The following is a 24,601-nucleotide window of genomic DNA, read 5'->3' on the forward strand; positions in this document are numbered from 1 at the left end:
ACTCACTCATAGGCTATCCCATTTTATCCTGTATCCTGTATGCAGGGTCACAGGGCACACACACTCACACACTCATTCACACACTATAGGGCAATTTGGAAATGCCAGTTATTCTAATCTGCATGTTTTAGGACTGTAAGAGGAAATCGGAGTACCTGGAGAAAACCCACCAAACAAAGGCAGAACTCCACATTCACAGACCTGAAGAGAGAATCGAACCCAGACCCTGGAGGTGCAAGGAGAGAGTGCTAATCACTAAGCCACCTGTGTCATTTTAAAGAAAACCTATGATAGATACATAGGACTTTGTTTGTTTGTTTGTTTGTCTGTTTTGTAAGTGCCATTTCACAGTCAAATATTGTGTATTGGTATTGCCAACATTATATTGTACAAATATTGTATTGCCAATAGGTGGCAGATTACTGCTACAACTACTGCTTGCAGATATCCCATCTCAAGAGAAAAAAAAAGAACAAAAAAACAACTGTGACAACAAAAGAGCAAAAAAGAATAGCTTGACAAACAAATGCTCACGTAAAGAAACCCATAAAGTCTACTTAATGCTGATAGGTTATACTCTAATTTGTTTTTAGAAAATCTAATTAACTATTATATATAAATAGAATTTAAAGAATAAATAAATAAAAGATTTTTTTTTTTGCAACTATGTTATCACAATCTTTACACCATTTCTTTTCTTTAACAGTTTTATTCTGAATTATTATTAGGCAGCTCATGAGACACACCCATATCCCTATTCCTGTCTTTTCTTCTTCGATCTGTCATCTGTCATCTGACATAACACTTTCTGTCCATTCATCTCAATGAATAATGGAGATTTTACTGTTGATAAACACAGATTTGTATTTACAGTGTGAATGCTGATATCGTGCAGAACAACTGTGTTTAACATCACTGTGGCATTTGGAAAAAAACATTATAGCATTATTTACATTTTTATGCTTTCCTAGAAACATTTTATTTTTATTATGTAAATGTTTCACATAATTTATTATTTAGTCATCATGAAACATCTTTTTTTAAATCATCACACACAATTATAAAGAAAGCATGACAGAAAAGAAGCAAACAAAGTCTTTTTTTTTCTCTCTGAAACAGCAGTGTTGAATGAAAAAATGCACACACACACACACACACACACGCACAAACAATATGCATTTAAATTAAATTCTAAAGTGAAATGCGGTTGACCACAGCAAAATAAATGTAGGCTAGACATAATATACATTTTTATCATACATAAATATTGTTTTCTACATAACCAAAATTAATCCTTTGTGTTATTGATAGCTGGGGTCTTGATCCTACACAAATTTACTTGTATTAAATTAAGCTAGGGTTTTACTTTTATTACAGACATTGTTCGTGCTTATATACATTTCTCGAGTTCACTCTATGTCTAGGCCCTTCATACTACACAGTGTAGCCTCCTTCAGGCCCATGGGCAGCAGCAGCAGCACAGTCTTCTTAAAGGGTTCTTCCTCCTGTATCTCGAAGCCAATTTGAATTTTTCATTTGTAACCATTACATAGTCCTCAGTCTTCTCTACATTGGCCTGGATATTGTTAATTTGCACTCCTTGCTCTTCCACAAGCATAAAAACATCTAAAAAGAGTTCTCTTAGGTCCTTCATGTTGTTCTCAAGGGTGAGCAGTTCTTTGTGGCGCTGTTCTATCTCAGATAACTGTGTGCGAGTGATCTTGACATCCACCAGAATGTTCTCATTAAAAACATCCCACTTACCCTGTTCTACCATCTTTTCCACTTCTTCCTCTGATACCTCTCGGCCAGAGATCTCCAGCTGCCTGATGATGAACTGTTTGCATTTGTCTTGCTTGCTCAGGAGCGAGTCATTGTACTGACGCATGATCTCCTGGAACCGGTGGAAGAGTGCATCATACTGGGAACGTTGGATGCGGGATGTGGCAGCTGATGCCCCTAGTGCAGTCTCAGTGAGCTTAACCTGATTTGAAAGGGCATCGAGTTTCTTATGTAGGTTCTCAGCCTGCAGCTTTATAGCCCGAGTGAAGCTGCTCTCTTTTTTCATGACGCTGAGGCGCCGCATTGTGGCCACAAAGTTTCTCTGCTGCTGGCTGAACTTTTTAACCTCAGCCTCCAGATCTTCAAGGCTGTCACGAATACGCTTGGCCTCATCCAGGAAGTTCTCCAGCACCGGCTCAGTCTCAAAGAGCACAGCTTGTGGCCACCGGCCAACAAAGGACATTGGCTCTTCCTCCTCATGTTGGTTGAAAGAGTAATCATCTTGACGTTGCTGATTGGCTTTGATCTGCAGACGGAGCTCTTCTAAACGATCTTTCATGACTGAAGCCCAAAGGGGAAAACCTTGGAGACAGTAGGTGCTGGAGGCGTTCTGTAATTAATAAAAGAGGACATCAATAAAAATATTTTCCTAGTGTCATAACTTTTAGTATTCATAAGGGGTAAGTAAATATTGTACTCTGTAAATATTCGAGGTGGGTTTACACAATGGCCGTTTATTGCACAAGCTGCAGTCCTATGACACAAAATAGCTTTTTTTTCTCATTATACAATTAAAGAATGTCCTTTTACTCCAAGCTTTTGATTCTGGTGAACAGATTGTGTATGAATCATCATTACACATATGTCTAAGAATTTTAGAGCAACATAACTGACTTGTTTATATTTGGTTTTGCTGATAAAATAATACTTTATCTTGTTTATACTTTATAATGTCTATCTCTTCTCAATCATATCTAACATTACTTTTACCTAAAGAAGACTTTACTGGATCTTTACAGTGGCCTATGTATTTGTGGTTTAAAGGAATAAAATCTATGGCTAATAGTATTTCTCACGTATAGTAAACATGTTACACAACTCTGTGTGCAAATAGAGTACTAGCAGACATTCACTTACTAGAAGGATTGTAAACAGCGAAGACTGCTAATACTGTTCATGTATTGTATGTGGCTCCTCTAACTGCCTAAGAAAGAAAGCTTTTAAACATAAATGTAGGCTTTGTTTTGTGTACCCTGTTCCTGTGTAAGACCACCTAAGAAAATTTTACACTGAGAAAGTCTATTAAATTTTGACTTTTTACAAAATGTTTAACATTCTATTCTAATTTGTTTTAAAATTGAATTAACTCATTGTTATAAAAAACATTATTTTATCACAGCTGGTACACATGCTGAAATCTTGTTTTATTTAAGTAAATGCACTTAGGCTAGTTAATTGAAAATATACTATGTGAAACATGACTGTTTCAGATTCTTTAGTCAAGATAAAGATAATGTCTTAAATGTATTAATACAGTGAAAGTACAAGAAAAACTCCCAGAAGAAATAGACTTCTTCCTTAAGTCAAAGACTTAATCTAATCAAACATTAGCTACTGCAATAAGAACTTAAATAACTCGAATGCAAATAGCTACCCGTTGCAATAACAATTGCCCTAATAAAAAAATGCAAGCATGACAAGACACAATAGAAAGTTTCAATAATTTCTTGCAAGAAAAAGTCACACAGAGTCAGCCAAAAAATGTATACACATTTCAGGAAAAGATGTATATTTTTAAACTAAATTAATGCTATATTATAAAAAATATTTGCTATGTCATATATTAATGCATATATGCATATATATAATTATTAATATCACATTGATATAATATACATCATATATTTTTTCTTTCCTGAAGTGTGTATATAGTTTTGGCTAACACTGTACAAATATACATCTATTATTATATCTAATGTAGTTTGCACCAACATGAACAGTTACAAAAAAGCTATGCTGTTTTTGCACAAATAAATGGCATGTCACATGAAGTAATATTTCTATAATAATAGATAACATGGTAAATGTTTATCCACTTATGTATCTGTCCTAAAAGGTACCTTCAATCCATTTAAATACTGTATATGTACTAGCAGTTTAGTATTTAGTATATAACTGTTTTCTTTTTCTCTCCCATCTTACCTCCTATGTTTTATTCCCAGTAGGGTTGGGTGACGCTGCATCATAAGTCCATAGGGAGAACAGAATATCCTAACAATCAAGTCCTTAGAGGCATTCACCACTTTAAAGCAACTGGCAGGAATTAAACTCCCTCAGCTCCTGCTAGTCTCAGTTACACAGGCCAGGCTCCTGGGAATTCTGGTAGAGCTAGTTTGCAACCACACCTACTGTTAATGTTAGAACTTTGTTTGACCAATAGAAAGTGATGGTTTTAGGCCATCTGAAAAAGTAGGAGTGATTAAGCACAACACTGAAATAAGTACACACAGTGGGCCGAGTACAATTCCTGAGCATAATGTCATTTAAAAGAACAAAAAGCTCATTGAGCTGATCTGATTACTTCTGACACGTAATCAGAATTCCTGGAGGCCACTAGAGATAGCTGTTGGAATATTCCCTAACAACCACATAACACTAGAGTTATGCATATGAGGTACTTGAACTGTTGGTAAATACTATTAAGCCCATAATTAACTTTAGTAAGCATCACGTTGGCTTAAAGACTGTCTATACGTATTTTAATAAATAATGTGTACATATCTTCTTAAAAAATCTATTTCAATATTTTGAGGAAAGAACCATCAGACTTAAATTATTTGTATAAGAAATGTAAGTCCTGTCCTGATGTCAGTTCCTGGAAACTAATGGGGTTTAAAAAAAAAAAAAAAAAACTTACAAAGCTTTCTCTGTCAGAATTGGTCAGGAATAAAATGTGCTTTCCAAAATATGTTGCTTTGGTTGCAGTAGGCTAAGGAGTCCAGTAAAGCTCCAGTTGTCTTTATTTCCAGACACACAGAAAGGCATGAGTCAGAAGTACTTTGGATTAGATGAACGAAGTGTTTAGAACAAAGACACTCTAGTAAAAGGAAGCAAGCAGGAACAAAGGACAGAAATGATTCAGAGGCATTGTGTATTGTTAGGGCAAAATTACTCATCTTGACAAAAAAAACAAAAAAAAAACATGTGGAACCACAGAATGCATTTATTTATAAAAATCAGATGTTGTTGACTGTGCTAGTTGTCCTGAAGACTGTACTGCAATGTGATAAAAGGCTGAGCCGAAACCCGGACTGTAAAGCAGGAAGTTAAAGGTAAATAAAGGTGTAACTGAATACATAACACCCCTACAGCACCAACCACAGTGACTCAAGCAGTAATACAAAACTGGAGCGAGCCCTGTTCACCTGTTACCAAGAACAGCAAACAGCAGCTTCATCAAAACATCTATATTGATTTCTTCACACTGGATTATGTTAATGATTTAAAAAATATATCTTACTACTAACTTATTAATGAAATTTAAATACTTCTGTATATAATAGAAATAGCTATAACATAAACATAAAGGCATATAATTATGGTTTGGTATTGTATTTATTGTTTGCTGTTGCTATGGAATAAATGAAGTCAGGACAATGAACCGAAACAGAATACAAACCAATGCAAAGAATTCATGAAATGTTTCAGACTTGAATAATTAGCTGGTTGCATTTTTACTCTCCGTAACCATTAAATGTACAGTATTATTCAATTATATTGCAGTTAATCCTTGGCTGGATATACTGTATATAAACAAACCTATTGGAGCAATGAAAAAAGTGTTCTAGTGTACACTGCCCCCTGCAGACCATATAAAACAATACACTGTGTGCCTGTTTCATCTTATGTATACACTGTTTAATTATATATTTTATGCTGACTTCATTACAGTAATGAAGTCAGCATGAAATATCTAATTATAAATCATATATATGACTAATTATCTAAATTAATATTTTCACACCGTCCCTTTTTTTCTAACCTTCTCCTCCCATTTTAATTCTCTTTTGCCTCATTCCCCTACTACAATTTTCCTCCCACTTTTCCTACTGCATGTTTTTGTGAATTAGGAGGAAACTACAAAACCAAAGGAAGTCTGCCTTGACATACAGTATTTGACAATAGACACAAATAATCTTACTAACGAGTTAATATACAGATATTATATCACAACATGGTTGAACTCATAAATCTAATTGGTCAGAAGATATTTCATTTACTATATTTGTATAACAGCATGGCTCTGACAGCTGTGACATGAAAAATAGATGCATATTACCCTGCTTATTCTTATGTTATTGTTTCCATAGCACTGGCTCATATAATTGCAGAGTGCACAGTCCACTGAATCTAAGACTAATAAGCAGTTGAAGTGCTGTTTAACAAAGAAAAACATAGGTTCTTTCATGTGGTGAGGTTTTATTAATAGGAGACATTTATTATTAATTTATGGAAGACAGTGCTTTGTAACAGACTAGGTGTTCTGCTCTGCATACTGGTAATTTAAACTGTTTAAAAAGTGTCATTTGTTAATAAAGTAAGTTCTGTGTTATATACAGAAAAACACATTCCAGACTGTGAGGTTATACAAAACGTTCCACCCTAATTTTGTAACGGCACTCCGTTTTGCATCGCATTGTATCACAATACCCCAGCAAGAATTACTTCTCCATATTTAGAAAAAAAGAAAAGGAGCCGGTCAGTCCTGACAAGTTTAATGAAATAATTTAATGAAATTTTTTATCATTATATAGAAATAAGTTCTAAAACTTGTTTATGTTAAGTGTGCCTTAAACTTTAATTTTAAAGTTTGTGTCATTGGCTCGTGTTTCCTGTGTTAATGCATAGGTGTTTTACAGTTTTCTTGCACAGTTCCATTTTTTGGTTTTGATGGATGTTTGATATTAAATTTCTTAACTCCTGCGATTACGCTGTACAGTACCTTCAGTCAGGATGATAAAATGTGTCCTGAGGGCAGGGAAGCAGTGCTGCTTGTTCCATGCTATGGGATGCCTTAATCTTGTTCTGTGCCATGCTATGAGATTTCTTCTCGATAAAACCTCGTACCCAGCTTCATGCTCGTGCCAAATTCCAACTCCGTGCTCATGCCCAGTTCTAGCCCCATACCTAACTTTTATGCGTGTGCCAAGTTCAAGTCCTGTACCCATGCCCAGATCAGTTCCTGCGCTCAGTTCTGACACAAGGATTATACTTAATTATAAGAATAATATATTCTTATATTATACAAGAATAATATGTCCTGAATCCTAAGAGTAGAAGGAACCAGTAACTATTTTTGGAGGAGATGTTTAATATAAAATGCCTTAACGTAAGAACGTAAGCACAGAATAATCGCAGCCCATAGCACAACATAACAGCACAGTCTTTCATGTGTTATTTCTTACATATATTCCAGTCACATTTGCCTTAATGATTAACTGGTTTCTGGTGCTGTCTCTTCCTGAAGCATCTTAGCCTTTTTCTCCTCAGACAAGCCTTGGGTTACTACAAGACACAGAAAAAGCCCAGAGTTAAACTATCTGAGCAAAAAATATAGATGTATTGTTTTCATAACCTAATAATGTGGTCTGAATACAGTTTTAATAGTATAAATAGGATAAATGCAAACAAAAATTATTTGCATTGATTATACTGCAAAATACTGCTAGAAAGTATGCTGGTCCATTCAATACATGTTACTGGATGGTTGATAAGCAGGTCAAAGCTTTGGGTTTCCATTTCAAAGCAGTGGTAATGACAAGTTCCTCCTCTTCTGCATCTTCTTTATCCTGCAGGGCAAAGATTGAGTGATGAAAAGTTGCACTGATGCAAACTTATACTATTTACTTTTCATTATCTCACATCTTGATCTTTCTGGGAAATGCACTTATGCTAATGCTTTGACATTATATATACACACATGCATAATGTTAAAATATATGAAACTCCAGTGCCTAACTGCAGTTAATCGGATTTTCTCAAAAGAGAGGGTATAAGCCCTTGTCAGCATGCACAAGGACAACAGCGCAACTATATACTATAAGAAAGGCACAGCAAGACTGTCAATAAACACTGCCACAGAACTTCTTCTTCAAAGACTGCAATAACACATTCATTAATCTGGCTTACACTTAATTCAGACATAAAGTTTGGTGCACCAAATGTCTGAATTAAAGCATTGTTTGATATGTTCATTTTATAGTTCATACACTGTGCCCTACGTTTGTTTACTGTAACACACCAGAAACACACACAGTCCTTACCTGATCTACCCGCAGATACTCCCCATGCTGCTCACATCCAACATCAAACACATGCTTCCCAGGACCTAAGGGCTGCAAAAAAAGGCCTTAATAAGTAAGAGGAAATAAATGTTTTAAAAAATTTATTTGTTAAGGAGGACAAGAACTTACATTATTGTTGTGAAAGTTGCCTTGATATTTGTAGTTCAAATGGATTAACTCTCCCACTGACTCCATCTTACCCATAACCCATGTGCCAGCATACTTACACCCCGTTTCATTGTATGTGTAAACACCGTGACCATGTCTGTGAAACAGACAGAGAAGTATAGTAAATGTAATAAAGTTAGAAGATACAGTATACGCTATGCATAAGAATTATACATAGACCTACAATGCTTTTGCAACTTCAGCAAGAAAAAAAATGTTACAGGAAAATAGCTGTAGGCCAGAAAAGAAAGCAACATATTGTGTTTAAAAAAAAAAAAACTCTTTTGAAAGCAAAATTTGGTAATGTTCAGAAGTGTGCATCAGTCTTTGGCATATGGGAAAAAACAGTTATTAATTAAACAAAGTAAATGGACCCTTTGCTTTAAATATATTCTCAGGTACACTGCACCAATTTGTGTAGTCTTATAAGGAAATTAGCTGCATAAAAAAACAGTCATTAATTAAACAAAGTAAATGGACCCTTTGCTTTAAATATATTCTCAGGTACACTGCACCAATTTGTGTAGTCTTATAAGGAAATTAGCTGCATAGCCACAGTTTTTCTGAGGACTTTGGTTACATCTGCTTCTTTTTTCATGCATGCAAAACCTAGTGTTTTGTCAGAGTTTTTTTTAAATATAATAAGCTGCTTTCTTTTCTGGCCCACAGATATTTTCCTGTGGAATTTTTTTTTTTTTGCTGCAGTACATAAGTTTGGAAAACAGTGATGCTTTTGTACTGAACTAATGAAGTCATTAAATGAGCATGTATAACAAATATAAAACACAGGGTGCCTCCGACTTTTAAAAAGTGCTGTATATGTTTGAAATCAAATGTTAATGATAGACCTTTGATGCTGGTGCCACTCCCCATCGTAGATGTCTCCATTCGGATATGTGTAAATCCCATGACCCTGACGCTGGTCCTCCACCCATGAGCCTTACCCAAAACAAGACACACATACACTTAGTGTGGTCCCTACTTTGAAGTTTGAAACTTCCCACATATATAAAAATAGTAAACTCTCACCATCATATTTGGAGCCATCAGGGTAATAGAAAACACCTTGTCCATGTTTCAGGTTCATTCTATAGTCCCCTATGTATCGAGCCCCATTTTTAAATCTGTAGGTCCCCTGATAAACAAAAACAAGCAACTTTGATATGAGAGTGCGTCACTGGCAGTAAATAAAGCCTCAACTTCTGGGCCATTAATACCATGTGACAACACTGTCCTTTACAGCAAAAAAATGCAGTGTGTTCTAAAAATAGCACAGATAAACACTTTTACTAAAATGAAACTATTTATTTACAAGTCATTCTCTACATGCCATTTCTTTGCAAACACTCAATTCTCTCATTCGTGATAAACTCATGATAACATTTTAGGTGAAATGCATTTACTTGAACTTTGTGTACTCAATGTAACAGCTTCCCAATCCAGCATGAGAATGATTTCAATACACTCTTCTTTTGTCAATGGCATTGCTAAAGCCTTTCTAAAAATATATGTACGTATTAATATTTTGGGAGACATTTAGCTAAAAATTTTAATTTCCTCCCTGTATGAAGATTTTTTGGGACGATGTGTAGTATATACCAACAGTATACCTAACCCTAACCCTTAATAAGTAAGAGGAAACAAACATTTTAAGAAAATAATTTGTTAAGGAGGACAAGAACTTACATTATTGTTGTGAAAGTTGCCTTGATATAATTCAAATGGATTAACTCTTTTGCTGCCTCTATCTTACCCATAACCCATGTGCCAGCATACTTACACCCTGTCTCATTGTATATGTAAACACTGTGACCATGTCTGTGAGACACTGTATCTGATTCAGTTAATAAACACTGTAGATGCGGCACTGAGTTTTTTTTCTTGTTTGTTTGTTTTGACGAACACCCCGTATCATTGATGGTATTATTATTATTATTATCATTATTATTATTCAGTGAATTGCAGAATATTTTATTAGTCTGTATGATATACCGTTCCAGATCTGGCCCCCTGTTCATACATTCCCTGGTAGATGTCTCCATTGGGCAGAACTGCTCTCCCAGCACCATGCCTCTCACCTGCTTCATTCCGCTCACCTTCATATTCCTTATGCACACACACACACACACACAGGGATAAGGTATAATATGCACTATACTCCACAGCTGACAGGGAAAATGTCCTAAGGACGTTGACCTACTTACTCCATGAAATACTTGCTCATCTTCAAATCCTTCAGACTCAACGTCCGACATTTCTCCCCTTATCACCTCTCACTAAACAGAGTGATTATCAGCTAGATAAAAAGATCGAGGTTTTGTTGCGCTTGCCGTTACTATGACAACGGGTGGTGTCGCCCTCGTCTGTAACAGACATGCGCAATAGGGAATTTACTGGCCGCCACAACCGCCGTAAAACAAGAAACAAGGGATTGGGCGTGGTGACGTCACACAACTTTACTTTAACTTATTAAATATAATTTATAAATTATCAATAATTCATTTAATTAATATTTAATGTGTAAATATTCTGTTTCGGAGTTTTACATGGTAAATGTGATTTTAGAGGAGATCTTGAGGTATTTTAAGCTAAACAGTTATTAAAAAAATCTATTACATTGATTTTGAAGACTCTGAAAATAAACTATGAGCTTTATGCATGAAGGAGTGTGCAGAGAGACAGTGAAGGGCAGAACAATTCGCAGTTCCAGTGGCCGTCTCAGGCCATAAAAAAGACTTTTGTAAAAGACGTTTGTCTTCGTCACGTGGCTGTATTTATTCGGTTTGTAAAACCACGTGACCGCAGTCATGTGGCAAAATGAGGAAGTGCCTCTGCCGCGGAAGACAAAGTTTCTGCAGTGTGAAGTCTAACATGACTGTCAAATCTTTTTATTTCATCGTTTTAATCTGTTTCTTGGATTTGTTCAGTTCTCAGAACATTAGTGCAAAGAGAGTTTGGCCTGTTCCTTACAGGTAAGATAACACACATCAAGTGTAACGTATAAACTCCAGCTCGGAGATTAATGTGTGACTTCTGCATTTTCTTCTCTTTTTATTGCATTTCGCAGTAGAATTAATAATATACATTCATTCAAGTAGATGTTATTGTAAACATTTAAAGTGTAATGTTTTCTAAATAAATAATGATGGGAAAGTGTGTTTTCTAGAAGATCTGTAAAACACAATACTAATATTTAAGTTATTTACCTGTTTAACTGGTCAAATGAATCTGATGATTTTAATCCAAATCATAAAAGTTTAAAAAAAACAAGTCAATCTACAAGTAATGAAAGTTTGATTCTAAACCTTTCTGGTTATAAACAGCCAGAATGTTATTGTACACTATTAAATAATGATGCTTCTGATATTGTGTCCATAAAAAAAAAATGAATTCATTTTGCAATTTTCATTTTAGAATTGCAAAATGAGAACCTATGACCTAGATTGCAATCTTGACTCACTCTTTCTGTGTGTGTGTGTGTGTGTGTATGTGTTGGTAAATGACCAGGCGATTTGACCAACGACCTCCCTCTGACCCTTACTGCCAAGCGCTTTACCCCTTTTGTCCGACTGGAGACCCCGCTGGTCTCATCCCCTACATGAGAGGCAGTGATGTCATTTCTGTCTTTAGACTTCAAACTCCTGTGTGGGAATTTAAATATGGAGACCTTTTGGGGAAATTTGTAAGTTTACAACACAATTGTTAAAACTAATGAAAAGCATTGTGATAAACATCATTAACAATGCGTTTTGCGTTTCCAGCATATAATGCATGACGCCATCGGATTTGCCAGCTCAGAGACGGGAAGAAACTATACCATGGAATGGTATGAACTCTTCCAGCTTGGAAACTGCACTTTTCCCCACTTGATAGAAGAGAAAGTGGCTCCTTTTTGGTGTAATCAAGGTGCTGCATGCTTTTTTGAGGGAATAGATGATGTGCACTGGAAACAGAATGGAACTCTGGAGAAAGTAGGAGAGATTTCTGGTAAGGTTTTGTGCACAATGATGCAAATAGTTTTAATTCTATTAATTTCTGACTGTTTTCAGTGTGTGATTGTTTCCCATCATAGGTGAGCAGTTTAATAATTTGGCACAGTGGATTCAAGAGGACAATAAGACTGGTATTTATTATGAGACGTGGACAGTACGGTCCAACCCAGGACCCAACTCCACCACATGGTTTGACTCATATGATTGTTCACAGTTTGTACATCGCACATACAGAAAATTGGCAGAGCTTGGAGCCAAACTTTCAAGCAGAAGTCAGACAAACTACACCAAAATCTACCTGTTCAGCGGTGAGCCTACCTACCTTGGAGATGATGGCAGCATCTTTGATCAACCCTCAATGAAAACTCTTGCCACAGATATCAGAAACTTTTATCATTCATTTCAGCCTCACCAGTCAATGCTTCAGTTCATTCTGAGCCTGATGGAGGTCTATAAAAAGGTAGTGCTGGAGAAGACTTTCTATTTCTACTACAACTTCGAGTACTGGCACTTGCCAATGAAGCCGCCCTACATTCAGATTACATATGAAGAAGTTCCTCTTCCATGATGAAGGCAGCCTTGATCCTCACGCTATAAATCATAAAATAGTCATTTGTCTCTTGTGATTAGTCAATGATTAATTTCACAGGTTATGCTTTGCTGCAGGTGAGTAACAATTAAACCTTGTGTTGTGCGTAAATACCACACCTTTGCTCAATTCTGATGAGTCAGGAATTGTTGATTTGCTTTCTATAATAGCACAGCTCCGACTGTAGTTTAAGTCCTTATTATACAAGGGCTTGTATGGAGGAAATTTCATGTTGGTAAAACGTCTGCATGTGTTCTGTAGGGAGAAGTTTATTTGGCATTTTTGGAAGATGCCTCCAGTGTCATGACTTTGTAAGAGTCAAGTGCTTATATAGTACCATTAAAAAATAATAATAAAATAAATACCACAGTACTCTTTTACCTTGTGCAATTCTAGGTTGCTTTTTGTATTCGACACTCGGTTGATTTGACAAAACACGAACCATTAGACTTGTGGACCAAACTAAAACACAAAGTTTAATGTGTCATTATTTATATGTTCTTTTATTAACTGTAATCTTTGGCAGATTGTTGTGGTATAAACACTTTAGGAGATGCTGTTATTAAAAAGTGTAAGCAACTGTGGCTGTATCACAACACCCAATGATTATTTCCTTAATGATGATTAAACTCATTTCTCAGGCATATTTTATTTTTTAATTAAATACTTTAGTTAAAGTATAAGTACATTAAATGTATAACATTTTAAATAGTCAGAGTGCACAAGAATTTCTATATAGTTTCTATATAATTACAAATAAGTTTTCCCAAAGACATATCAGATACAGGACAAGGGTTATAACCTACACCAATGAAATCCAAAACAGCCATTTCACCCTGTGTCTGCAATCAGACATGAAAAATCAGACTTTAAAGTTTTTAAAGCACTAAGCAAGCTGTGGTTTAAGTACAGATGTCTTTCTTATTTTAAAGTCTTTAATTAAACTAGGAGTCAGTTTCAACTGTTCTTTTCGGTTCTGTTTTGACAGTCCCTTTTTTTCCACTCTAAAAAAGTATTTTTTTAAAATATATTTTTTTTCACAGATCATAAAGAATAATGTTTACTGTTATAATATCCTGCTCAGTAAAAATGCTTGGGATTAAATAAAAAGAATTATTAAATTTATTACAGGGGTAGAGCTGTTTTTTTCACTTGAATAAATAAATGTACAAGAAACATAAGTACCATTTAAACAGTATTTTGATCATTTTAATGTGCTTTACATCATACAAAGAATAAAATTAAATCAGACAAAAATGCCTGAAACAGTTCAGTATGTAGGACATAAATATGTCTGAAGATATTTGCAAACCCACAACTAGCATTTATAAAGGGAATCTATAAAAAGTTCTTATTATGCATTTGCCAGTAGCCAGTTGATTAAGTATACAGTACAACTAAAGTGCCCTCAAACCATTAATACAAATTCCTCGTCATCTCGATCAAAGGTCACAATGTTACCTCAAAATATGATTAAATTTGTTTATAAGAAAAAAAACGATGATTGTCTTTATCAAACATCACTGACAGGCTGTCTGTGTCAGCAGCGTCACTTTACCTTCAGCATGTGTTCTAAATACACACAACTTTTTTTTTCAAAAACGAATATTTTTTTTCCATCCACATCACATTTAGTTCCAAGAAATGAAAAAATAAATTATGTGAATTGTGCTGTGCATATAAGATGAGTAAATGTCATATCCCAGATTGTACATCTGGGTGGAAAAAGGAATTTCACAATACCGCAGATATAAAAAAAAACCAGCAAAAATATTAAGTTAATAATAGTGTAAACTCCAGTTTAGTTTCAACTAATTGCCTCGTTCCTTAGTCTGTACACAGAGAACAAATGGCCATTTCCTTGCGTTTTTGAGACATGGCAAGCAACAGGATTTTGATACACTTCTTAAATCACAAACATGGAGAAATAAGATATAGGCTTTAAAACAATTGTCAGTCATGTATAACATTAATATTGCCATTATCATATCTTTGCTTTTCATTGAGATAGAGATGGGAAGGATGTGCAACAGGTTAGAGTGATTAAAGATAGAGATGGAAATGTACTGACAGATGCCAGGAGGGTGATGGGAAGATGGAAGGAGTACTTTAAGGAGTTGATGAATGAGGAAAACGAAAGAGAACAAAGAGTAGAAGAGGTGACTGTTGTGGAACAGGAAGTAGCAAATATTGGTAGAAGTGAGGTGAGAAGGGCGTTGAAGAGGATGAAGAGTGGAAAGGCTGTTGGTCCTGATGACATACCTGTGGAGGTATGGAAGTGCTTAGGAGAGGTGGCAGTAGAGTTTCTGACAAGTTTGTTTAACAAGATCTTGGAGAGTGAGAGGATTCCAGAGGAATGGAGGGGAAGTGTATTGGTGCCAATTTTTAAGAACAAGGGAGATGTGCAAAGCTGTGGCAATTATAGAGGTATAAAGCTAATGAGCCAGACATTGAAGCTGTGGGAAAGAGTAGTGGAAGCTAGGTTAAGGGCAGAGGTAAGCATTTGTGAGCAGCAATATGGTTTTATGCCTAGAAAGAGTACATCAGATGCAGTATTTGCTTTGAGGATGCTGGCGGAGAAGTACAGAGAAGGTAACAGGGAGTTGCATTGTGTCTTTTTAGATTTAGAGAAAGCGTATGACAGGGTGCCAAGAGAGGAGCTGTGGTATTGTATGAGGAAGTCTGGAGTGGCAGAGAAGTATGTTAGAGTGGTGCAGGACATGTATGAGAGCGGTAAGACAGTGGTAAGATGTGCTGTAGGTGTGACAGAAGAGTTTAAGGTGGAGGTGGGTCTGCATCAAGGATCGGCTCTAAGCCCCTTTTTGTTTGCTCTGGTGATGGACAGGATGACAGATGAGGTAAGACAGGAGTCCCCATGGACTATGATGTTTGCAGATGACATTGTGCTCTGTAGCGAGAGCAGGGAACAGGTGGAGGAAAATTTGGAGAGGTGGAGGTATGCTCTGGAAAGCAGAGGAATGAAGGTTAGCCGCAGCAAGACGGAATACATGTGTGTAAATGAGAGGGACCCAGGAGGATCGGTGAGGCTACAGGGGGCAGAGGTAAAGAAGGTGCAGGATTTTAAGTACTTGGGGTCAACAGTTCAGAGCAATGGAGAGTGTAGAAAGGAGGTGAAGAGGCGGGTACAGGCAGGTTGGAATGGGTGGAGAAAAGTGTCAGGTGTGTTGTGCGATAAAAGAGTATCAGCGAGAATGAAAGGAAAGGTGTACAGGACAGTGGTGAGACCAGCGATGCTCTACGGCTTAGAGACAGTGCCGCTGAAGAAAAGACAGGAGGCAGAGTTGGAGGTAGCAGAGCTGAAGATGTTGAGGTTCTCTTTGGGAGTGACAAGGATGGATAGGATTAAGAATGAGTTCATCAGAGGGACAACCCACGTTAGATGTTTTGGAGATAAAGTCAGAGAGGCCAGATTGAGGTGGTTTGGGCATGTTCAGAGGAGAGATTGTGAATATATCGGTAGAAGGATGCTGAGGTTGGAACTGCCAGGTAGGAGGTCTAGAGGAAGACCAAAGAGGAGATTTATGGATGCAGTGAGAGAGGACATGAAGTCAGTTGGTGTGAGAGAAGAGGATGCAGAGGATAGGGTTAGATGGAGGCAGATGATTCGCTGTGGCGACCCCTGAAAGGGAACAGCCGAAAGACAAAGAAGATTGCAAACGTAAAAACCATGATTTTATTGTTCAAATTTCATATTTAATCCATAAAATTGCCAAAAGACTTTTATAAATTATAAATTCCCCCCTTCTTTTCAATATTAATAAATGTTCATAAATAAATGTTATTTTAAATATAAAATATATAATTTTTACTTCAGACATTAAATAAAGTTGATAGATATTTATAAAAAATTTTTTTACTACAACACATTTGCTAAAAGTTCCTTTGGGAAAAAGAAAAAACAATACACAATGTACTGTAGAATTGCCTTAGAGGACTGTGATATGATAATTTTGTCATATCACCAACTCCTGTTACAAAGAAGCATCTACTGACGGTAACTTATATATATATATATATATATATATATAAAAAAGATATAAAGCTTCTTCCTCATGAGTCCACTTTTGCTGAAAACAGAACAACTATACTACATTTGTACATTTATACATATACCCTGTTTCTATCATTTATACAAATTAAAAGTGGAAAGTTATAAAGTGATGAAATTAATAAGATGTAAAGGTCATAAATCTAGCTCTTTAATTAAAACAACAAAAAATTGTTCTTCAAAAATGTAATATATAGAAACATACTGTACAAGAACCACAGGGTATTGTGCATGTGTAAGGATACAGCTTTAGATTCAATGAGTATTCCTTCATGACTGACAGCACAGACATAATATTCGGTATAAAGCAAAAAAAATATAAGCCATATTATTGGCAGGATATATCAGTAGTGTTTTGGTATTACTGACAAAAGCATAATCAAGAGTTTGAGAAGGCGTTGATAACGTCGCTGCTGTAAACACCATCAGGAAAGTGTCACTGATCTACCCCTGTAAACGTTTACATCTCTGAAGTTATTAAGCTTTTGTCAGTACTACCAAAACACTACTGATATATCCTGCTACTGTATGTTTAAAACTACAATATCTCAAATCACACTAAAGGGGTCAGAACTGCCTTACAAAGTAATAAACTAAGTGCTGGTAATGAATCCAATAATCTGATCCTTAAGCAAATCTGCAAATGCCCTACCAGGTGGGCATCATATCCGGGAACCAGACACGGCCGAGGTGTCTTGAAACCTCCCAATGGATCTCATCCAGGCTGTACTTGTGGTCAGGTATAAGCACCTCCTCCATGATGGAGAGCTGTGTGAGGCGCCTCCCACACATCTTGACAAACTCTACGAATGCGCTGCAGGACACTTCGCACTCGCCCAGGCCGATGGCCGACAGCTGTGTACAGCGCTCAGCAATGCGAATCAGCTCCTCATCCAGGGGACGCAAGCCGTTAGCACACACCACCAGCTCTACGAGCCGAGGGCAGTTCATGCCCACTCGCCCGAGCACCTCTTTGCTGACCGAACGGCCAAAGTAGAGGTGTGTGACGGGAATCTCATCGCGGAAGAAAGGCTCAAACTCATCCTCATAGAGGAAGAAGTACATGACGAGATTAAACTTGGGTGAGTGGCGCACCATGGCATCCCAGCTGCTTTTTTTGATGGTGTGAAACTGCTGACCTGGGTTCTCACTCACAACATCGATGCGAAGGTGCTCCAGATGCACATGCTTCTCTGAGGAGAGCGCAAGGAGGAGTTCATCACTCAGCAAGTGGTAATTTAGCGCCAACTCCCTCAAGCCATGACACTGATCAGCAACACACAGAATACCTGCCGAGAAGTAGAGTTAAATCATCATTTTAAAATTCCTTTAACAAACATTAAAACAAGAGCAGATTTATTGTGACTACTTTACAGCAAAAGAAAAAAAAACATATGGCTAAATGTAAAAGTTTGCATCCCCTTAATCTTTAGGTATGGGAAAATTACAAAAGTTTTATTTTCCACAAAAAAGGTTTTTGTCTATCACTCTACGCTTTTTGTTGGTGTGTGGCATTTTGCGATGATCCCTAAATCATTCGTTGCGCCGTAGAGAATAATGGTGTTTATGCTTTTAAACATGTATAATTTAAGGCGGATGTAGCGTAAAGACAATGTAGAGAGGAAATATATGTGGGTATCTTATTTGCGGGTTTATTTACGCAGCTATTGAATTCGGAGATGAGAATATCTCATGATGCTATATCTCATGACAGCATGAGACTGACAAAGTACGAAGACACTTAAGAGACAACACACCTCAGTCACGTTAATAAGCCACTTGACTTGACTTTGAAAGAAAGCTCTAGATAAGTAAGCCTGTTATATAACAATTGCACGTGTATTTTATCTGTTTTGAACTTGGTGTTATTTGATCTTATTGGTTTAGAAATTGATATTTCAATAAATAGTAAACTTGGCCAATTTCGTTGTCATTTTGTTGACAAGTGGGGCTTGAAAATACGCCCACCACCTTAAGTGCGGAATGACAGAAAATGTTTGAGAACCACTGTCTTAGTGTATTACTGATAGTAGCCTTGGAAATGATGGTCCCAGCTCTCTTCACGGCATTGACCAGCTCCTCCCGTGTAGTTTTGGGCTGATCCTTCACTATTCTTAGCATCATTGATACCCCATGTATCTACTTGTGATTGTGGGGTGCACAGGTGTCTTTGTAACAGCTAACGACCTCAAACAGGTGCTACTAATTTAGAATCATGAGCAGAGTGTATCTGGACTATTTAAAAGCAAAATAACAGGTCTTTGAGGGTCAGAAATCTAGCTGATAAGCAAGTGATCGAATGATTTCTAAGTAAGAGAACTTGCAAAAACACAGGGTGATCAAATACTTATTGACCTCACTGTTTATAGATGTAGGAGCCATAAAGGCGTTAATATTGTTGTATATTGTTTTTCTATTGCTTATGTACTTTTGACTGCATTTTGTAGGTATTTTCTGTGGTCCCCCTGTGGTGAATGATATTAATTGTAACCCTTTTGGCATTAGGGGTAGCCATCTTAAACAAGAAGTGATGTGTCAATGGCAGGGAGACAGTTTTTTAACCTGCAGCCATTATTCCTCACTACACAGTTTTGTCTTATTTTTTCGAGGAATTTATATTTTTGTTATAATAAACAAGTCTTTGATCAAAGAAGGCTTTGGAGCAGCGTCAATTTTACTTTCCCACATGGAAGTGGCCAAATGTTGAATAAGAAGCCACTACACTATATATTATATAAACAGAGCTACAATCCTATTACTAACAATCATTGAAAAATAAAGTACAACCCCCCCTTTAATTTTACAATTTATAGCCATACAACAGTTGGTCCTGAACAAGTAATCTGATTGGACGGGAGGTATTCCACAAGTGGTGATAATAGACAGGAACAGTACTGAGACGTTTAACCATCACTTCACGTCCCAGGTGTTTCACGGTCATTAATTACTCTAACAGTTGCAGTCGCAGTATGCATGAAAGTAGATCTGTATGGTCGAGAGAGCAGCTGTCTGCCGAAGTCTGCATGGAAGCACTTTCAGCAAGAAAAAACACCTGAGAATGTTATGTCATCTTAAACTACACTTCGTCTACTTAACAACTGCTTGTAAGTCGGAAGGAATTGCGTTGTTGTTTTATTTATAACTAAGGTAACATGTCGCTGAATCCCAAATAAATCCTAAATCCCTCAATGTAACCGCTAATCAAGGGCACCACTTGGTGTGTGGAACAAGGGATTGTACACCAAAGTATATTAGCTTTCTATCTAACATTATTTTGGATTAAACTCTGGAAGTTAGAAATTAAGGTACTGATATTCTAAAGCAAAACATAGTCGAAATATATAAAATGGAAATATAAATAAAAACTTATGAGATTTACAGGACTGTTTACCACCTGCATGGTTTATTCTTCTTATCTAGTACTTGTAAGAATTTAAAACTACTTTCATTACACTAAATGTTGGTCACTAACTCTCAGTTGCCAGCTCCACCAGTCACAGTTAGTTCTGCCAGTCAAGGAAGAATATCTGTTGGTGGAGCAAAATAACTTAAAATAAAGAAACAAATCACAATCTGTTGTTAATAAATAGTGTTTGTGGAACTGGTGTATAAAAGCAATATCACAATCAAGGACAGTCAAGCTAATATCCAGCACAACAGCACTCCATCTCGTTCCTCAACATCTGCTATAAACCAACTAATTACCTGCGCTGATGATAACACACAACGGGTTTCAACATGTATTATTTTCCCAGAAAGTAAACCAACACCTGAAAAACCTGGTGGGGGGAAAAAAGTAGACCCTTTGTATTACACAGTAATTAAACCAGTAATTCTATTAGCGAGGTGTCACTAATTAAATGCATAAATTTGCTTCATGTGACGTCCCAAGAAAAAGGATTTTAGCCTGAACTTCAAAAAAGGAAGTTATTGTTGTTTTTTAATCTGGGGGCTCAAAAAGGGGGTTTGATTTGGGCATTTATTGCAGCCACTGGTTCTGGGAAAACTTCCAGTCACTGAGACAATGATGAACTTCACTTTATACCAGAATATTCTTGAGATAAATGTGCGGCAATCTGTCTAGCAGCTTAAGATGGGGAAAAATTGAGTCATGCAAGAAGACAATGATCCCATGTCATGTTACTAAAGTATACCAGTGTACTTATTTTTTCCTCAGCCGAAAGAAAAACCGATTACATACTGAAATGTGTTGTGAGGTTATTTGTTTGTTAATAGAAGTTAATAAGAACCATGCAGTTGTTCTATAGTCCCAAATAAACAAAAACACAGGACTAAATTAGGGTGTACTTTCTTTACCTCACGACTGTAGAAAAAGAATTTTGGTTGTCTGATTTTAAACAAATATCAACCACACATGCAATTTAAATCTTTAAATACATTTAAAGTGAACATAAGACTACCTGCAGGGGAGACATGGGGGCAGCTGCTCATCTTAAGCAATTTGAGTGTGTCGCTGTTGTTGGCCACCAAGACCTTGAGCGACGGGTCATCAACGGGCATGTCATCAATCTTGAGTGACGACAATGATTTGGAGTTGACGAACACCACAGTCAGCGCAGAGATGAAGTGGGACTGAAAATATTTATTGGGGAAACATTAAAGACAGATCACAAACAAAGATACATTTAAGATTTATACAGAGACAAGTGATATTGCCAAAAAAAAATCTACATGAAGTTTCTTCAGAGGTTCTTCCTTTGTTAACTCCATAAAGCTTGGCCGTGCTGTGGAAATGAGGCCGAGGGTCTTTATTGAGCAGTTTACAAGTTGAGACAGAATGTTGCAAGCTGCCTCTGCTGATTCCGTACTGCTGTCCACCTGCACGCACATTTTTTATGATGTTAAACAGTGCAGAGCTTAAACAATAACCAGAATACATTACATCTACAAATGTGTTAGCTTAAACCTCTATGTCTACTAGTATAAAATCATACAGTCGGACTTTATTAATACATTCCCCTCACCTTAAAACTGACATACTGTAAATGATTAGAGTGCTTCTTGATGATTTGCTTAATGAGATCAGGATGTGTGGCCTTCAGGTATGAACTTGCGGGTTGGTTGAGCTCAAACTCAAAGCATCTCCAGAGCTCAGGCATGTGAAAAGCTTCATTCCAACCACGACACACCTGGGAGGCAAAAGCACGATCCAGCAACGGCAAGTACTGAAAGACACGCAGCAAGATCTCTTGCGGTAACCACGCCCAGGTGGACACCACGTCTCCACAGTCCTCGCTGGGACATCTGGCTTTTTTGAAAACCTCCATCCGCTCCTCACAGGACAAGCTGCTGGCCTCCTTGGGTCCGATTAATCTTCTTTTCATTCTTGAAAAACAGGACATCAATAAAAGAAAAGAAATAAAAGAATTCCATTAATAATACAGTACATAAAAAGACACTGCTGTGTAAACAGCCTCTTCAACTCTTTATTTTTATCAAATTCTTTCTTGGTGACAAAATTTTAAATGGTTTCTAATACAAGTTTTTCCAGTTTGTAAAGCAAAACTAGAGACCTGCTTGAATTTATTTTTCTGCACTGTCACACTCTAAAACTTTGGCAAAGCATATCTGACTATTTTAAGATAATTTTATTATATATATATATATATATATATATATATATATATATATATATACACACACACACACACTTTTTTTTTACTAGTAAAGAATTGTTTCTATATTTACATTGTTCTGAATGTGTACCTCTAGAAATTAATAAATATAATATAGAAATAAGATATGAAATACTATTACATTTAGGAATTTGCCAGATGCTCTTATCCAGAGCGATTTCCATACACACTTTGAAGCTTCCATCATAAGATATAGCCTTACACTGGTTTACTAGGTTATTTACTAAACTTGAAACGCTCTCAGTCCAACACAGTGTTAGGATCTGTTAGGTCATAGTGTAGGGTCACTTGCCAGGTGGCCGGAGAGCTCTTTGTTGGTTAATGACAGTTGGAATTCAGTAGGTTGGTTACATTACCGCCAACTGTAGGTCTAATTCTCTCTGCCTGGCTTCCTGAAGCTGATTTGTCAGATTAGGGAAGGATGTATTAAACGTTTTAAGGGAGGCTTGTTTGGGAAATCATCTTTAGGATTGAGAACGATACCAACAGTTGCCAGTAATTTAACGAATCTACTGGATTTTGCCAAGCGTCATTAATTAACGAAGAGGAAGTAACTGAGAATCTTAACATTTACATTTAAGCATTTAGCATACGCCCTTGTCCAGAGCGAATAAATTTTTTTTTTAATCTTGTTACACATCTGAGCATTTGAGGGTTCAGGGCCTTGCTCAAGGGCCCAACAGGGACAACTTGTGGTTGTGGGATTTGAACCTGGGATCTTTTGAACCGTAGTCCATGCAGGCACTAATGTGTGTTAAACCTTGCATTAGTATTATAATTTGTGTTTCGTATGCTGGGTAATTGATGAGCTTGTACATTTTGCTTAGTTCCTATCGCCTGATGTTGATTTATATTAATGCATGTCATTTTGTTCATTATGTGGCTTAACAAAAACACCTGCAATGAGGATGGTATCACTAATAACTTGAAGGTACCTCAGAGCAGTGGATCTATGTTTGAGTGTTTTAAACAGGTGAAGCATGTTCATTCTTTACACTGAGGGCTTGTAAAAGAAAAGCTGCTAAATAAACGTTAAACTACACAAACACCCGACACCCTTATGCGAGCGACTTAATTAATATTTTCACTTTCACCCTGTCTAAGTATCGCTAGCCATTTTGTTTAGCTGCTCGGGTTTGTATCCGCTTGTCGTTACCTGAGTGCTGTTCAGTCAGTAGTTCAGGAGAGACGTCTTGCTGAAGCGGTGAAGATCCGGTCTGCCGTTAGCCTGGACCCGCGCGCGCTCCAAACACATCCGAAACACCGAGATGTGGAGCATTGGAAGCTAATCGTTAGCTGACCTGTTTTAAACTTTTACTACGTTTTAATTTCTTATGACTGACTGACGGACTTACACTCTCTCTCTCTTTCTCTCTGTGTGTGTGTGTGTGTGTGTGTGTGTGAAATGACCTAATTCCTGCGCTCGAGCTGTCGCACTAGATTTTCGGTTGCCCTGGATCTCTAAACATGGCGTTGTTGTTGTTTGGTGACGGAGAGCAATGGATCATGGGAGTTGTGTCCCTAAATACGTGCCAAACCCAAGAGGTAACCTCCGCAAAAAAAAAAAAAAAAATTAATTATTTAGCAGCTTGAACCAAATACATTCTGAGCACGGGCTGTGTCTTATTTACTCAGGAAGTCCATGAAAATAAACTTGATCGAGTTGTACGAACTACTGATCCCACAATCCATTGTAGAATACACGTCATAAGTCAGTTCTCTTCAAATCCCTTTAACTCTGCAGCATAAGGTGTGGAAGGGAATTGTACTTCCATGTAGATTGTTAAATCTGATAGCTTTTTTTTAATGCTATGCACACATACAGACACTCAAGACTATGTTCAAGAGACATTAGTTCTACACATTTCAAACGGAGTTGCATGACTTATCTGCTACATGTAACTAAATGAGTTAATTATATATAGTGGATCTTATCTAGCCCAGACTGTAGAGATTTTTGCAACCTGTCAGTAACAGGTGTGTGTGTGTAATAACTGGAT

At 36.8% G+C, this 24,601-nt stretch overlaps 4 protein-coding genes across 4 annotated transcripts; 1 reads left to right on the top strand and 3 right to left on the bottom strand.

Annotated features, from left to right (window-relative positions):
• Window positions 1-971: 971 nt before the first annotated feature.
• Window positions 972-4,142, bottom strand: stx19 (syntaxin 19). Its single transcript, XM_053497154.1, has 2 exons — window positions 3,985-4,142; window positions 972-2,392 (listed from the first exon to the last, which is right to left on the bottom strand). The coding sequence occupies exon 2, from the start codon at window positions 2,339-2,341 to the stop codon at window positions 1,454-1,456; it is 888 nt and encodes a 295-aa protein (XP_053353129.1). The 5' UTR covers window positions 2,342-2,392; window positions 3,985-4,142; the 3' UTR covers window positions 972-1,453.
• A 1,338-nt stretch (window positions 4,143-5,480) lies between these two features.
• On the bottom strand, window positions 5,481-10,607 carry rsph1 (radial spoke head component 1). Its single transcript, XM_053496417.1, has 8 exons — window positions 10,499-10,607; window positions 10,287-10,400; window positions 9,324-9,429; window positions 9,143-9,233; window positions 8,256-8,391; window positions 8,106-8,177; window positions 7,536-7,631; window positions 5,481-7,347 (listed from the first exon to the last, which is right to left on the bottom strand). The coding sequence occupies exons 1-7, from the start codon at window positions 10,547-10,549 to the stop codon at window positions 7,539-7,541; spliced, it is 663 nt and encodes a 220-aa protein (XP_053352392.1). The 5' UTR covers window positions 10,550-10,607; the 3' UTR covers window positions 5,481-7,347; window positions 7,536-7,538.
• Window positions 10,608-11,086: 479 nt separating this feature from the next.
• Window positions 11,087-13,514, top strand: cln5 (CLN5 intracellular trafficking protein). Its single transcript, XM_053496415.1, is given in 5 exon segments — window positions 11,087-11,140; window positions 11,142-11,266; window positions 11,802-11,976; window positions 12,056-12,281; window positions 12,367-13,514. Coding segments are annotated over 5 exon segments (1,053 nt in total). The 5' UTR covers window positions 11,087-11,101; the 3' UTR covers window positions 12,855-13,514.
• Window positions 13,515-16,932: 3,418 nt separating this feature from the next.
• fbxl3a (F-box and leucine-rich repeat protein 3a) lies at window positions 16,933-24,083 on the bottom strand. The gene is made up of 5 exons (XM_053496414.1): window positions 23,758-24,083; window positions 21,930-22,290; window positions 21,637-21,783; window positions 21,366-21,537; window positions 16,933-18,233 (listed from the first exon to the last, which is right to left on the bottom strand). Exons 2-5 carry the CDS (start codon window positions 22,287-22,289, stop codon window positions 17,593-17,595), a joined length of 1,320 nt encoding a protein of 439 aa, XP_053352389.1. The 5' UTR covers window position 22,290; window positions 23,758-24,083; the 3' UTR covers window positions 16,933-17,592.
• Window positions 24,084-24,601: the final 518 nt, after the last annotated feature.

Source organism: Clarias gariepinus, chromosome 5 (genome assembly GCF_024256425.1).
Source record: "Clarias gariepinus isolate MV-2021 ecotype Netherlands chromosome 5, CGAR_prim_01v2, whole genome shotgun sequence".
In the NCBI taxonomy this organism is placed as follows: domain Eukaryota; kingdom Metazoa; phylum Chordata; class Actinopteri; order Siluriformes; family Clariidae; genus Clarias; species Clarias gariepinus.